This window comes from Phoxinus phoxinus (assembly GCF_949152265.1).
Source record: "Phoxinus phoxinus genome assembly, chromosome: 1".
NCBI classification, from domain to species: Eukaryota; Metazoa; Chordata; class Actinopteri; order Cypriniformes; family Leuciscidae; genus Phoxinus; species Phoxinus phoxinus.
In genome coordinates, this window is record NC_136876.1 from 44,137,356 (window position 1) to 44,153,718 (window position 16,363).

General features: G+C 42.7%; 2 protein-coding genes across 3 annotated transcripts; one reads left to right on the forward strand and one right to left on the reverse strand.

Moving 5' to 3' along the window:
* Positions 1–675: 675 nt before the first annotated feature.
* On the reverse strand, positions 676–7,091 carry LOC307005707 (tripartite motif-containing protein 16-like). Of its 2 annotated transcripts, none has more exons than XM_079626093.1 (6): positions 6,397–7,091; positions 5,243–5,338; positions 4,914–5,135; positions 3,476–3,635; positions 1,731–1,778; positions 676–1,486 (listed from the first exon to the last, which is right to left on the reverse strand). In XM_079626093.1, exons 1-6 carry the CDS (start codon positions 6,973–6,975, stop codon positions 966–968), a joined length of 1,626 nt encoding a protein of 541 aa, XP_079482219.1. In that variant the 5' UTR covers positions 6,976–7,091; the 3' UTR covers positions 676–965. The 2 variants fall into 2 exon arrangements, with proteins under 2 accessions (XP_079482219.1, XP_079482218.1); XM_079626092.1 differs by having other exon boundaries at positions 4,914–5,147; positions 6,397–7,071.
* Positions 7,092–13,748: 6,657 nt separating this feature from the next.
* LOC307010238 (zinc finger BED domain-containing protein 4-like) lies at positions 13,749–15,812 on the forward strand (the record flags this gene model as incomplete). The annotated part of the gene is made up of 2 exons (XM_079634747.1): positions 13,749–15,245; positions 15,555–15,812. 2 exons carry the CDS (start codon positions 13,749–13,751, stop codon positions 15,810–15,812), a joined length of 1,755 nt encoding a protein of 584 aa, XP_079490873.1.
* Positions 15,813–16,363: the final 551 nt, after the last annotated feature.

The window sequence follows — 16,363 nt, forward strand, 5'->3', positions numbered from 1 at the left end:
TCCCTCATCTTCATCCCTCATCTTCATCCCTCATCTTCATCCCTCATCTTCATCCCTCATCTTCTTCCCTCATCTTCATCCCTCTTCTTCATCCCTCTTCTTCGTCCCTCATCTTCATCCCTCATCTTCATCCCTCATCTTCATCCCTCATCTTCATCCCTCATCTTCTTCCCTCATCTTCATCCCTCTTCTTCATCCCTCTTCTTCATCCCTCATCTTCATCCCTCATCTTCATCCCTCATCTTCATCCCTCATCTTCATCCCTCATCTTCATCCCTCATCTTCTTCCCTCATCTTCATCCCTCTTCTTCATCCCTCTTCTTCATCCCTCATCTTCATCCCTCATCTTCATCCCTCATCTTCATCCCTCATCTTCATCCCTCATCTTCATCCATCATCTTCATCCCTCATCTTCATCCCTCATCTTCATCCCTCATCTTCTTCCCTCATCTTCATCCCTCTTCTTCATCCCTCTTCTTCGTCCCTCATCTTCATCCCTCATCTTCATCCCTCATCTTCTGCATCAGTTTCTCACATTTTGATCTGATTGTTTTCCACTATTTTCTCCACTAATAATGTCATTTCCAGATCTTCACTCCTTACATTGTTCACGACTGATTCTGTTATTCATTATTCAAAACCTCACTATCCTCAATCTGTTCATTTTGTTTGTTTAATTATTTCAAATGAAAGGTACTTTTAATAGTAATATTACAATTATTATGTGTCACTACAATAAAAACTAAATTAATATGATTTCCATCAATACAATTATAGTATAATAAACACAAACACACACACACCATTCTTACTGAAGGATTTAATACACACATTTATTCTGTTATTTCTGTGGCAGAAGTTACGCTATTTTAAAGAAATTTAATAAGAGTCTCTGTAATATCTCACTGTTACTGGTTTATCGAGCAGCTCAAAGTATTCTGGGTAAAATCTCTACAATCTGTTCATCAACACAGTTTCACTGATGATCCAGAACCAACAATAAACCCAGGATAGAGCGGCTGAGTGAATGTGGTCTGGACTGTGTGGATGAGGCTCATTGTGTCAGAGACGCTGTAGAAGGACAGAGTTCCTGCACTGTGATCCACACACACTCCTATTCTTCTGCTGGTGGGCTTTACAGGGAGAGAAGTGTGTGTGTTATTGTGTATGAATATGTAACTGGAGGAAGAGCAGTGCAAACTCCAGGACTGATCATTATATCCAAACGCACACTCATTACCCGATCCCTTCCTGCTGATGCTCTTATATGACACTGATATACACACACCCCTCCCAGTCCACTCAATCTCCCAGTAACAGCGTCCACACACACTCTCTCTACACAACACCTGAGGATAATAATCAAATCTGTCTGGATGATCGGGATACGTCTGCTGTGTGTGAGTGCCAGTAATAACTCTGTTCCTCTCAGACAGACTGAGGAGTGTATGCGCTGTGTTCAGATCCAGAGTGAGCGGATGGGAATCTGATGGGGTGAAAACACATCAGAAACAGGAATTATGAATCTGTCTGATCTTTTAATGTGTCTGAACTCTTCATGAATCATGTTCAGTGTATCATCAGTGTCTCAGTGCAGCTGACCAAATATCCTGTGCAAATCATCATTTACATGATCAATCATAAACTCTTCTATCAGGATTTATTTCTCCTTCTACAGGAAGAACATGAACACACTCAGGAGTTTTTCTGCTGGTTTTCTAGAGACTCACATTGTAGGAAGTCGTTCCTGGTCTTGGGATTCATGTTGGGGAAAGTGACTGTGGAAATAAACATGAACATGTGAAGAGAAATGACAAGATACAATACATTCATTTCTGAGATATTTATAATATGATGCTCTATGATATTAGATGATGGACTCATTTCTGAATAATCTCCTCCATCATGTTTATATAAAAGACGACCAGTTATTAATAAACTGAGACGCATTTAACCTTCATATGCTCTTAGTTTCCTGTTTACACTCAGTGTGACCCCAACATTTATAGAGTGATTGCAAATAAATAAATAATAATTTTAATAAATAAATACATTTTTAATAATACACAATATATATATTTTTTGTTTACTTCTCATCTATACAGTAATGCTGCGTTTAGTAATAAAGTACTTTTGTACCTATATACCACACAATTCCTCGAATATACCATTAGCTTGCATGTAAAATATTACATTTTTATGACAAAAAAATACTTAAATGATGATCTAAATGAAATATAAGTTGTGTCTGGATATGGATCTGGGTGTTGGGTGTATAATTCTGCCGTCTGTCGGTTAAAGGACAAGTTCGGTATTTTACACTTAAAGCCCTGTTTACAGATCGTATCTGATGAAATAGAACGGTTAAGATTAAACTTTGGACAGATGCTGCTGTCGCGAGAATTTTAGGTTTATATCGCTTTCCCCCCTCACCCCCACAATGGTTGTCTATGTGCACTGGAAGATTCCTTCCTAAAACACATTAAACTTTCGTTTACAAAGACGTGAAACTCACCGAGTGGTCAGGGGTGTTCACTGATACGGTTCCAAAAAAAATCGCTGAAAAAGATGCATTCCAACAGCTTTTATCGTAGTTTTTGTCCAACTCCATGACTTGTATTGAATGTGCTGTGTGAGGTGCGGTATTACTCCGCCGCTGGAGTGTCTATTATTCAAGCTCTCAACGGAAGAATCACGGGTGTGACGCGTTTGGCAAAATAGGTCCACAAAAGCTAAATAAACCTAAAATTCTCGCGACAGCAGCATGTGTGCAAATTTTAATCTTAACCGTTCTATTTCATCAGATACGGTCTGTAAACAGGGCTTTAAGTGTAAAATACCGAACTTGTCCTTTAAAGGAATTATAATTTAATAAAGAAATAGTTTTGTGCATAAACACTCAGCAGAGGGCGATAGAGATCCGTTCATTTACTGGATGTGGCCGACTGCTCATATCATCATTTGTGTAATACATTTAGTTAATTTATATATTACAAATAAATATTCTTTCAAATAGTATAATTTTTAAAGTTTTCGATGCGTTTTGAAGTGTCTTTTTTCTCTCTACAAAATACAAAATGTACAAAATTGTAGAGAACAATGCCACATAATAAACACAGAAGGACAAGACTTAGAGTCAGATTGTAGAGGCATATTATTTATTTTAATGAACCAAATGTTAAAAAAAATAGTTCTAATTTAGTGTGTGTGTGTGTGTGTGTGTGTGTGTGTGTGTGTGTGTGTGTGTGTGTGTGTGTGTGTGTGTGTGTGTGTGTGTGTTAGGTCTCACCAGTATAGATAGATAATTTAGAAAAGTCGATCGGGATCATACTGACCCCAAAGCAAAAATGTGGGTTAAGGAAATTTTTGTGAAAATAGACGTTTTATAAATTGAAGAAACATTTCATAAACTGCTGTACGTTCAGATTTGGGATGTTTCTACACACGTCTGTATAAACGAGGCGCAGGACTTTACCTCCGTCTGAGATCTTCTTCATCTCCTCTTTGCAGAAATCCTCCAGTTTGTCTCTCAGCTGACGGACAGATTCTCTCACGCCATCAAAAGAGGAGAGAGAACTGAAGGAAACGTCGGGTTCGTCTGTAGATTCAGGAGGTGCTGAGAGAGACTGGAAACTCTACAGAAAACAGAAATCAAAACTCATCATCTCCACACTTCAGCCAATAACCTGCACTATATCAGATCTGAGCGGCTCTTGTGGACTCGACTTCTCTTCAGTGACTCGCTTCAGTCCAGCACTTTCACACACTCAGATCATTCTTCTCATATTCAGCATTTAATGCTACACACTCTAGTATTTCACACTGATATATAATATAATAATATATATAGTATAATAAATACAATTATTTTAAAATTGTAATTAAAATAATTATTTTAATTAAATAAATGTATTACAATTTAGTCAAAATTTATATTAAATGCAATTAGCTAATATTTAGAGAACCTTTTAACCCACTTAACTAGGTTTTAAGTATATTTAAATGTAATTTCAGAATTACTTCTATTGTCTTTGAAATATGGTTAGTTTTCTGGATGAACTGACACACATAAACAGAAAACTCACACAAAAACTCGTTGATACTATATACTTGGTATATCAATTAGCCTGTTGAACATGAATTAGTTCTGGTTGACGTTTTGTGCTCGGTTAGGATTATTCCTTTGTTAATAAAGTCTTTTGTATCAATCTTCTTCGTCTTGTGGTTAAGTGCACATTCAATTAATGACACTTTTTCACAAGGGACTATGTGTGAACTTTCCAGGTGTTTGGAGGATAAAACATCTGCATGTTGAGAAGAATTGAGGAAAAGCAGTTCACAGTTTCACTTCGTGGACTTGAGCAAGATCCAGTTATGACAGAGAAACATTTCATGAGAGCAGAATGAGCCGTTGACTGAGATGTTGTCAGGAGTTCAGTCAGATTCAGTCGAGTGTTGTGTTATCATATAATCAGTCAGACTCATATGATCATCTTCTGTTTAAAGAGACACACTTACAAAGCCCTGGGGAATTTAACATTAAATATTGACTCAATGTTCCTTCTGGTTTCTTCTGTCTTCATGAAATCAGTGAACTTGATGGCATCAATATCCAGATTTTTCATGCTCTTTTTAATTAAATCTTTTATTTCTACAAAAATATTTTAAGTAATTGTGTCCAATTTTGGGTCAGGTGATCTTTAAAGCTGATAATATTGATTTTTATGTTGATAACTGTTTACCTGTAAAACACTGATGAATTTGCCCACAAAGACTCCAGACAGGACAATGCCTATAAAAACCCAACAAAAGCTGACCTTGGGATCCTTAAAAGTCCTTGTGAAGTTTCAGTGTCACTAACCAGCCAAAAACAACATATGATATATGATCCCGTTCTTCTAGATCTGTGTTACCTGCAGGAACTGGATGTGATCTTGTGTGTGTGAAAGCTGCTCCAGCTCAGCGTCTCTCCTCCTCAGATCATTGATCTCCTGCTCCAGTCGCTCCAGTCGTCCTTCAGCTCGACTCACTGCAGTCTTTTCCTGATCTCTGATCCGCTGTGTGACCTCAGAGCGGCTTCTCTCAATGGAGCGGATGATCTCAGTGAAGATCCTCTCACTGTCCTCCACTGCTGTCTGTGCAGAGCGCTGTTACACACACATCACAATCACACAGTGGCTTCAGCAGGACTGACAGAGTCCAAACTGAGACGTCTCACACTTCTCTTCTTCTCCAGACTCACCTTATGAGACTTCACAGCCTCTCTCAGATGCTGAAGATCTTTCTGTCTCTGCTGGATCCTCTGCCGGATCTTCATCTGCGTCTCCTTCAGCTGTTTCTGGAGGACACACCAGTGACAGGGAATCACACATAAAACTACTGTCACACACACATTAAAGTTACATGAATCCAGAGTTGGTGAAGTGGTTAAAGATCTTGCATGGTAAGTTTTCACTGTCTGGTTCAAACCACAGATTCATGGTTTCCTGAAATGTCAGCATTATTTCATCAGTAGTTTTATATCATTAGTATCATCATTTACTCTTCCTCAAGTCTCTCCAAACCTGTATGACTTTCTGTCTATTGTGAGACACAACAGAAGATATTTAGAAGAATGTCTCGCTGTTTACAGACGCCAGATACAATATGGTGACTATTTGTGAATCACAACTTGGCTCTTTTAAAAGTAGCATATTTTGGAAATAATATACTAATATAATTGTGAAATAAGTGTGAACTGAATGTAATGTTTTCAGACACATAATTGCATGTTAATTGCTATTAAATAAATTTTTTTTATTATAGTTTAAATTTGAAGTAATTAAGTAAACTTAAGAGTGACATTTTGACCCACTTAAATATAGTATTTATGTATACAATGTAATTTCATAATTCTATTGAGTTAAATTTAAATATTAAATATAATTAAAATGTTCTTTAAAATAAAACTTAAGTAAAACTTTTAATTTTACATTATAAAAAGGTGTGCTTTATAAAGTGTACTTATGAAACGTCATGAAAGTTGACTCTCTTTAAGTGCACTTAAGTGGCCTTTCATTTAATTTAATATTATATTATCTGCAAGTACACTTTTTTAAAATATATTTTTAATTTGAAGTACAGTACAAGTGCACGTCAATACACTTAAGCGTACTTCTTTCTTTAACCACTAGTTGTTTAGATTACTTTTATGCTTTTTCTCCTTTTTGGAGCTTGAAACTTTTTTATTCCATTGACTTTCAATGTATAAACTAAAATATATGAGACATTCTTCAAAATATCATCTTTTATATTCCACAGAAGAAACTCAGTCAAACCGGTTTGGACCAGCATGAGTAAATGAGGAAGTAAAGAAAGACACTTTCATTTCTGTGATCAATCGCTCTCAATTCATACCTGTGTCTCTGTCCTCTGTGCTGCAGTTGATACAGTGTTGTGGTTTTTATGTTCACTCTCCTTACACCACACACAGATGCACTGTTGATCAGTAATACAGAACATTTCTAGCTCTTTATCATGTTTACGGCAGATCATGTCCTGCAGTCGTCCAGTGGCATCGATCACTTTGTGTGGTTTACGAGAGGGAAATTCCTCATGACGGTCAAAATGAGTTAGACAGTAAGATTCCTGACACACCAGACAGGACTTGACGGCTTTGTATTTTCTTCCAGTACAGACGTCACACTCCACGTCTCCAGCTCCAGCGTAACAGTCAGCAGGAAGTTTAGTCTTCTTCAGTTTCTCCACCAGTTCAGCCAGAATGGTGTTTTTAGCTAAAGCAGGTCTTGGACTGAAGGTCTGTCTGCACTGAGGGCAGCTGTAGACTCTCTTCTCATCCTCCTGATCCCAGCAGTCTGTAATGCAGATCTTACAGTAACTGTGTCCACAGGGAATGGCCACTGGTTCCTTCAGGAGATCCAGACACACTGGACACATGAACTCATTCTGATCCACTGAAATTCTGGCTTCTGCCATTATACTGCATGAATACAGCGAGATACAAACACACAACAGCTCAACAATACTTCAGTTTCGTTTTCTCTGAACTGCGGAGTTGAAATAGTTCCTGCTTCTGTGTTTGAGTGACGTGTGTAAAACAGGAGTGTCTGTAAAGCAGCTTCCTCATTCCTGGTGAAGAGAGTCACTTTACTGCTGTGTTTATGTGCTCTTCAAGTGGAGTCGAAAACATTGTAATTACGAGTTCATAGTCAAGTCAAGTCACCTTCATTTATATAGCACTTTTAACAATATAGATTGTTTCAAAGCACCTTTACAGTGATCATAGGAAATTAAAGTAACAGAGATTGTTTTGGCTTTACAGCAGCTCTAGAGTAAAGTTATTGTCCAACTAAAGTTAGTTTTGATTGATTCACTTCTGTCGCAACGATCTTTAGTTGTTAACTTAGGGGCCGCTAACACGACACCGTTCTAACAGAAAACCCTTAATGCGATCCGGCCGCTCATTTGCACAAAACAGTGCCTGTTGACTCGAGAACGCAAACCATGAAATAGGTTCTAAGGTACAAGCCTTGAAAAATGTATAATACAGAATTTTTTTTATCACTTCTGCGTAGCTACGTTAACTGGAATCATCCCGACAACAAGTACATCAGGATTTATTGGAAGTGTTCCCGGTTCTGGCTGACCTAATCTATGCAGCCTAACATTGAATTATGGAAGTCTATAATGCATTATGTGAATGCTAGGTCAAAGAGATGTGTTTTTAGTCTCGATTTGAACTGACAGAGTGTGTCTGCTTCCCGGACAATGTTAGGAACATTGTTCCAAAGTTTTGAAGCTAAATAGGAAAAGGATCTACCGCCAGCAGTCGATTTTGATATTGTAGGTATTATCAACTGGCCGGAAATTTTGAGGTGACAGACTTTAATGCGTTAAGAGCTCGCTCAAGTACTGGGGAGCTAAACCATTTATTGCTTTGTAAGTAATCAGAAATATTTTTTAATTTATACGATGTTTAATAGGCAGCCAATGCAGTTGTGACGAGAGGCACTGCGGTAACTGACTACGCCACCCAGGGAGTTTCACCCCGGGAAGTAGAGTAAAGTTAGTTGGATAATTAAACCACCAAATTTACTAAAAGCACACAGGTTCGATTCATACACGAAGCCAGAGATGTAATTTCAGTAAAACAACAATAATTTTATTTATACCATTAAAATGAGCAACAAGAATAAAATACCATTCACACTAAATAAAGAAAACAAAGAAAAAGAGGGGAATGCTGAGGCCTTACCAGTGGAGGAGACCGGGTCAAAGGTTTGGGGTCTCAGGGGTTAAGGATTCCCTGATCACACATAAACACACCAAAAAATAACCAAACTCAAAATACACCGAAAGGGGAAAAACACAGCACACAGGAGGAGACACCACCACCGAGGACACCGACACCACCACTTCTGGCACTCAGCACTAAAAGAAAAACATTCAGTTAATAAAGAATCAAAAAAAAAAGAAAAGACATCAATCAATGAAAACAACCACAAAGAAAATCTTCTTTATAAACACTTGAATCAAAAGAAATATAAACTAATCAAATGTCACTCAATCAATAATAAAGTAAATTTCAAAGAATCAAACAAGAAACCATAAATCAATGAAAACAAACAAAGAAAATCTGTATCAGAAAGAAATATAAGCTAATCATAATCACTTAATCATAAGCAAACGACGAAACCCTCCCAAACACACACACACACACACGTACACATTAACGGACACAGGCGGGCCCCAGAAGGCAAAGCTATCTTGTATAGCAGTCACTAAAATACAAACAGGGCGAACGCCCAAATGCGCGTCGAGTCCCGCGCTGTATAGCGCGTCGAGGCGTTCAGAACCCCAGGAGGGCTCATATAGCTTTCTCCGTTAACAGTCCGTTGTCAAGCACAGTTGAATTGAAACTAAACCTCCGTAGAGACAAAACAGCAGCGAGGCGGGAAGGACGAGACTCGTGTAGACACCGGCAACAACATGTGCTTCACCGTCCTATCGTACATACAAAAATCACATTTAATAACAAAACACGATTAAACATACACGCAATGCCGGCTCGCATACATACGTACCTATCAGGGAGCTGCACGTCTATAGGCGATGTATATACCCCAATCGTATCGTTAGTACAGCTACACAAAGCATACAATACAACGGCCCATTAAACTCAGGTCCTGTAAATGTTTTAAAAAGGAAACGGATTCAACCTACCCGCAGCACAACCCGGTTCCGTTGCAGGAAAGGCCGGGTTTATGACAGGAGAAACACTGCAAAAGACATTGCACGTTGTAATGCCCATCGCGACACTAACAAAGTCTCTAAGCAGTGAGAAGGTTAACCACGCTACATTACCTGTCCAATAGCTACGACTGCCCCACGAACGCGAGAGAGAGGACCCACAGCGGAAATGCGCCTCTGACAACACCGTAGTGTCACGAGTGCTCACCCTCTGCCCATATAGCACGCAGCTACATCCTGATTGGTCCAAAGGGTGTGATGACGCCACTACAACCAATCAACCTGCTACAATCTACCCCACCCTTTGAATCGTCGCCCCGACGATTGATCACACCACAGGTTTAACCCCAGCTACTTCCATGGTCTAGAGAAGGCCAACACAGAATTTGCCAGGGGGTCTGGAAGGTCCACGGCACCACCCGCTGTTTCCCCAACAGCCCTTGGGAGGCGATTGATATTAGAATGGTGGCCTGCGGTTGATCGGGCTGTCCGACGAACTGCCGCATTACCGGAATCAGGATGGGTGGCCAGTGGAACTTCGTCCACAGTACTAGGAGCCCTAACGGGCTCCGGAGCCGGGGATACTGGGTTGCTTGGAGTTTGTTCTACCACAGGAGACCCCTGCCCAAGAACTAGTACCTCATTGTCACCAAAATACTCCTCTTCTGACTCGTAATGATCTAAGGGGGATGACAGAGGAGCAACGGGGTCTCCAGAAGGGTCTGACCTTACCACAGCCTTCAGAAGGGCACGATTAACATGCCTAATTTTAGTCAGATTATCTACCGGTGCTATGGTGTACACAGCTCCGCCTTCGGCTGGTGCCCTCAGGACCCTATACGACATAGAATCATACAGATCTTGGATCTTATGACGACCCCGGGTACTGAGGTTCCGCAACCACACCAGTTGGCCTACCTCCAAGGGACGATCTCGAACATGCTGATCATGATTCCTCTTGCGACGCTCAGCCGCACCCCTTAACCTTTCCCCAGCCCCTTCAAAGGCTATACGCAAGCGGGCCTTATGTTCCTGGATCCACTCATGAGTACTGCCACCACAAAGATCTTGTACTCGACCCAACAAAAAATCAACTGGGAGCCTGGGCTCTTGCCCAAACATCAACAGGAATGGAGACTCTCCAGTCGCCTGGTGAGGAGTGGTGTTATACGAGTACAGCACCTGTGGCAGACAGGAACTCCAGTCCCGCTTTCGAGACACCGGGAAGGTACGCAATAAATTGTGCAGAGTGCGATTGAAGCGCTCGCACTGACCATTACCACCTGGATGGTACGGAGTCGTACGAGACTTCTTGATACCATAAAGCCCACAAAGCTGTTGGATCAGAGCGCTCTCGAAATTGCGACCCTGGTCCGAATGTAAACGAGCAGGAACACCAAACTTAGAGAACCATTCCGTCACCAGAACCTGAGCCACAGTAGATGCTCTCTGATCACGGGTGGGAACAGCAAGCGTGTACTTGCTAAATACATCGGTCATAACAAGGACGTTCTCTAAGCCGTTATAAGTTGGTTCCAACACTGTGAAATCCATAGCCACAATCTCATTTGGCCTTGAAGCCAATAAATGCCCCATGAAACTACGAACGGCTGGTTGGGTGTCCTTAGCCACTTGGCACCTCTCACAGGCCCGACACCATTGTGCGACTGCAGAGGACATACCTGGCCAGTAACACCGCCTTCGTAAAAGCTCCAGTGTTCTCTCCACGCCCTGGTGACCATGGTCTTGGTGGACTTTGGTCAACACCTCTCCCCTTAAGGAAGCTGGCAAAATTAGCTGGAACACTACCTCAAGGCCATCAGGGCGGAAAGTCTGACGATATAAGACCCCGTCCTTTTCCATCAAGCGGTCCCACTGGCGGAGCAATGCCAAGGCAGGTTGTGAAGCCGCCTTTCGCTCCTCACCATTGGGACGACTTCCTTTCCGCCAGAAGACCAGGGCCTCTTTAATGACTGGATCTGCCTGTTGCAGGTCACTGAGGTCCGACAGAGTATATTCGGGCAAAGACACAACAGCAGATTGAACCGCTTCAACTAAGACATGCTGCAAAGGGTCTGGGAGTAACGTACCTGGAACCACAGTCTCTAGGTCCTGTCTACCAAAAGGATGTTGACGGGACAGGGCATCTGCATTTCTATTACTCCTCCCCGATCGATATTTTACTTCAAAATCAAAGGAGGCCAGCTGCGCTGCCCAGCGCTGCTCGGTAGCCCCAAGCTTTGCCGAGGACAAATGGCTAAGGGGATTGTTGTCCGTGAAGACGACACATTTATGGCCCAGCAGATACTCCCTGAATTTCTCGGTCATGGCCCACTTGAGCGCCAAAAACTCGAGCTTCATAGAGCTGTAGTTTTGCATATTGCGCTCAGTGGGCCTCAGACCTCGACTGGCATAAGCCACCGGCCTAACCTTGCCCAACTGCTCCTGGGAGAGCACTGCCCCAAGTCCCCCGTAACTTGCATCGACCTCAAGAATGAATGGTAATGAGAAATCGGCATAAGCAAGCACCGGTGCTGGACCTTGAGTGCCTCAAAATTACACTGACATTGCTCCGTCCAATGTCCTTCCATAGACAGTTCTGTTCTTCTCTTTGACTTGGTGCCCCCTAGTTGAGCTACCAGCCTATGCAGAGGGGCCGCCAGCTTGGCGAACCCCTCTACAAAACGGCGGTAATAACTAGCAAAACCCAGGAACGACCGTAACTCTGAGATAGTGGTAGGGGGTGGCCAGTTTGCCACCACCTGCACCTTACTGGGGTCTGTGGAGACACCTTTGTCCGAAATGACATGGCCCAAGTAGCGCACTTCCTGTTGGAAGAACGCACATTTGCTGAGCTTGGCCTTTAGGCCCTGTTGTTGAAGCCTTCCCAACACTACCTCCAACCTCTCCAGATGCTGTTCAACTGTGGACGAAAAAACTACAATATCATCAAGATACAAGAGCAATGATTGGCACTGTTGGTCACCAAATATACGTTGCATCAGCCTCTGGAAAGTACTTGGAGCGTTGCATAACCCAAACGGCATGCGGTTCCATTCGAAGAGACCAAATGGAGTACAGAAGGCCGTCTTGGGTCGATCCGCCTCAGACACAGGGACCTGATTATAGCCGCTGGCTAAATCCAAAGTCGAAAACCAGCGGGCACCCGTCAAGGCGTCCAGGGACTCATCGATACGAGGAAGAGGAAATGCATCCTTTCTCGTTTTATTATTGAGCTGTCTATAATCAACGCACATACGCATGCTTCCGTCCTTTTTCTTCACTAACACTATGGGACTAGCATAAGGGCTGCAGCTCTCCCGAATTACCTGTGCTTCCAAAAGTTGGTTGATGTGATCTTTAACTAACTCATATTCAGAAGGGGGGATACGCCTATGGCGTTGCCGAACAGGGACTTCGTCCAAAAGTGGAATATCATGAGCAATCAAATCTGTACAAACTAAGTCACCATCATGGGAGGCGAAGACAGATGTATATTCCTGTAAAAAGGACCGAACCCGGCCCTGCTCTTCTGCAGGTAATGGGGACAAGTCCATGATCTCAATCTGGTCTTGCACCCCGGAAGAAACAGCTTGGGACCTCACTGTGGCAACCACAGATGGCACCTCGGTGACCCCTGTAGGCAAGCTGACCACACGAACCTTATCCAGGGTGCCCACCACAGTACGCGGATACAGCATCACATCGATGGCTCCAACATTCACAATCGGGATATAGGCTGTACCTCCAGCCACTTGCACCAGAGCCGGGGAGGCCAACAGTCCAGCCGGTAAACCAGAATCCAGGGGCTCGAACAGTACTGGACAACCCGAGTACTGCTCGGAACAGGTCGCAGCGATGATCTTCATTGTGCCACCAGGGATGCGGCAGGACTTACTACCGCGAACCTTCACCCTACCTGGAACATCCTGAGGGGCCTGCTCACTGGCCTGGTGACACCACTGCAATGCCTTCACCACAGGCTCAGGAGCCCCAGATACCGAAGGTAAGTTGAACAAGGCCAACCCATACTGGCCGAACAGCTCTCTGTAGCACCTACGGATGATATTCATCCCCATCACACCAGGGACATGGAGTGGCATATCACCGGCAGGATCTTTAACCACCAACACCCCGCACCTTGTCATTAACTTGCTACAAAGTTTAACATTAGGGATGCACGATATATCGGCATAAATATCGATATCGGCCGATGTTCGTAATTTTTTTACCTATCGGCATCGGTCCGATGAGTAAAATTGGGCCGATAACCACAACCGATGTGTACCCATCTAGGGAGAGGGAGGGGGAGGGGGATTTGGTCGTGTGTAATTTGTTTGCGCACGTGAGACGTGACAGTGTCAGTGTCGACGACGGCAGCACATGATTGTGGGATCTTAAACTGAAGAGGAGAAAAAATGTCAGCGGTGTGGGCGTTTTTCACGGTGTCGAAAGAAGACACTCGAAAAGCAGTTTGCAACACCTGCAAAGTCGAGGTAATGCGAGGAGGGTGCCGCGTCAAGTCATTCAACACCACAAATTTAATATGTCATTTGAAAAACCGCCACCCAGACCTACACAAACAATTGCAGGAAAAAAATGCTGCTAACATTAGCCAGCAGGCAAAGACGAAAGCAGCTGCAGCTGGGAGTCCGATACAGCAGGTACTCGACAAGACCAAGAAATTTGCCAAGGACAGTGCAAAAGCCAGATCAATAACCGACAAGGTAATGGAAATGATTGCTCTTGACGACCAGCCTTTTTCCGTAGTGGAGGACCAGGGATTTCGGCGGTTGATAGAGCATATTGAACCCCGCTACAATCTGCCAAGTCGCCGCTACTTTTCCGACGTCTCCCTCCCTGCTTTGTACGAAGTCGTGGCCACGCATATCCACAAATTGTTGGACAATGTGACTGACATTAGCTTCACGACGGATATATGGAGCTCGGATGTAAGTCAGATGAGTATATTGAGCCTTACTGCTCAGTGGATTAATGAAAACTTTGAAATGAAGAGAGCCGTTTTACATGCGCACGAGTTTGCAGGATCGCATACGGGAGTCGCCATCGCTGGCGCATTTGACTGCATGTTTGCTAGGTGGAAAATTAAAAAAGACAATGTTCATGTTGTGCTTCGTGACAATGCGCGGAATATGCAGAAGGCAATGGAGGAGTGCGGCGTTAAAAGCCTGGGCTGCATGGCTCACACGCTACAGCTAGCAGTGCATGACGGAGTGTTAAGCCAGCGGAGCATTTCTGACTGTTTGGCGATCGGGAGGAAAATAGTCGGACATTTTCGCCACTCTCAACTCGCTACCTCTCGGCTGAGAGACATACAGCAAGAGTTAGGCATAAAAACCATGATGCTACAGCAAGATGTGGCGACAAGATGGAATAGTACTTTTCTTATGATGAAAAGTCTACTGGATCAGAAGCGCGCGCTTGGTGTGTATGGAGCAGATCATGAGATGCCTGTGTGTTTAAGTGCACATCAGTGGGGCCTCATTGAAAACATGACCACGCTTCTCGCTCCATTTGAACAATTAACGAAGGAGATCAGCTCACATCAGGCTACTACTGCGGACGTGATTCCGTCTGTTGTGGCACTGAAACGTTTGCTGAGCAAGACCGCTGACACAGACAGTGGGGTCCGCACAGCAAAGCACACACTACTGGAAGCTGTGAACGAGCGATTTGGAAGCGCCTTCTCTGAGCCGCTTTACTATTTGGCAACGATCCTTGACCCGCGGTACAAAGACCGTTATTTTGACACAGTCACCAAGCAAGCGGCGGTAAAGACGCTCCAGCAGCAAGTGGACAAAATGACGCACAGCGACAGCGCTACGGAGACACCAGACACAGAAGAACCGCAAGAGAAGATGATAAGAACAAGTGACGAGGGTGGAAAGTCGCTGCTTGACATGCATGATGAAATTCTGGAGGAAAACTCGACCATGGAACAGCAGGCAGGCCTGACAAGCCACATAAGTGTGCAGGTATAGTATTATCAGACCTAGTCTTTCATTCAAATAACGAAGTCTTATGTGCAGTTCTTTTTTATTATTAACGTGCTGTGAATTCTATAGAGTTATTAAAATAATAAATTTACTTAAATAAAAAAGCTAATTGTTATAAAGAATATTGTTTAATAATGCTTCTCTGCCCCCTTGATGTTGACCTTAAGCACTGGTCATCTCCTCAGAGCAAAGTTCATCAAAGCTCTTAAGGGGAGGAGAACAGTAATGTCTAGACTGCTGGTAATTGATCAGACATGCATAGTAATACACTTGTCTACCTTCCTGTAGGTGCATGGCTATCTGAGTGAGCCCCTCATCCCCAGAAATGAGAGCCCACTGCAGTATTGGAAAAGCAACATGTCTCGCTTTCCTGCCCTGGCTAAAGCAGCGCGCAAGTACCTTTCAGCTCCATGTACAAGTGTAGACAGCGAACGTCTCTTCTCTGCTGCATCACATATTGTTGATGAAAAGAGAAACAGGATCCAGTGTGAGAAAGCAGAAATGCTTCTCTTTGTAAAAAAAAACCTGCCTTTGGTGATGAAGTAGGTCTGGAGTCTCTGGACTATAACTTACTGCACAGTGTTAGGTGGAAACCCTGTTTGTTTGGGACATTTACTGTTGAGTAAATTGTTGCTGCTTTAAGTTGGAGAATGTACAAAGACCACCATGTCTTTTGGATTACGGTTATGTTACAGTTCTCATTTTTGTTTGAACATTTTTATAGATGGGTCTTAAAATTGACTTGTTTTTTTTTTATATTTGCTTGGTAGAAACCTTGTTCAGGGTTTGGACATTTACATAAAAATGTGCACGAACAGTCAGGATATGTGTTGGATATTTTGATTTAGCCTTTTTCTCAAATTTGAGTTTAGTGCACAGAGCTGAAAACATGTTGCCATGAATACTGGCATGCTTGATAAGTGGTAAAAGTTGGTTACTTATGTTTTATGGTAGCCCTGTAACCTTGTTATTTGGAAATAAAATACATTCTTTCTGAAAATAAAGGAAGAAATTCAGTATGTACAAACTTTTATCATCTCAGAAACATTTTTTAAAAACACATATCGATATCGGTAAATATCGGTCATCGGCCATAA

What these genes read in the sequence shown, in the direction of transcription:
- LOC307005707 (XM_079626092.1), bottom strand. Translation starts at nt 6,975, where the DNA reads ATGGCAGAAGCCAGAATTTCAGTGGATCAGAATGAGTTCATGTGTCCA. An exon ending in CACAGAGGACAGAGACACAG is followed by an intron (nt 5,339 to 6,396) that starts GTATGAATTGAG and finishes TGTGTCCTCCAG; the next exon opens with AAACAGCTGAAGGAGACGCA. An exon ending in AGGCTGTGAAGTCTCATAAG is followed by an intron (nt 5,148 to 5,242) that starts GTGAGTCTGGAG and finishes TGTGTGTAACAG; the next exon opens with CGCTCTGCACAGACAGCAGT.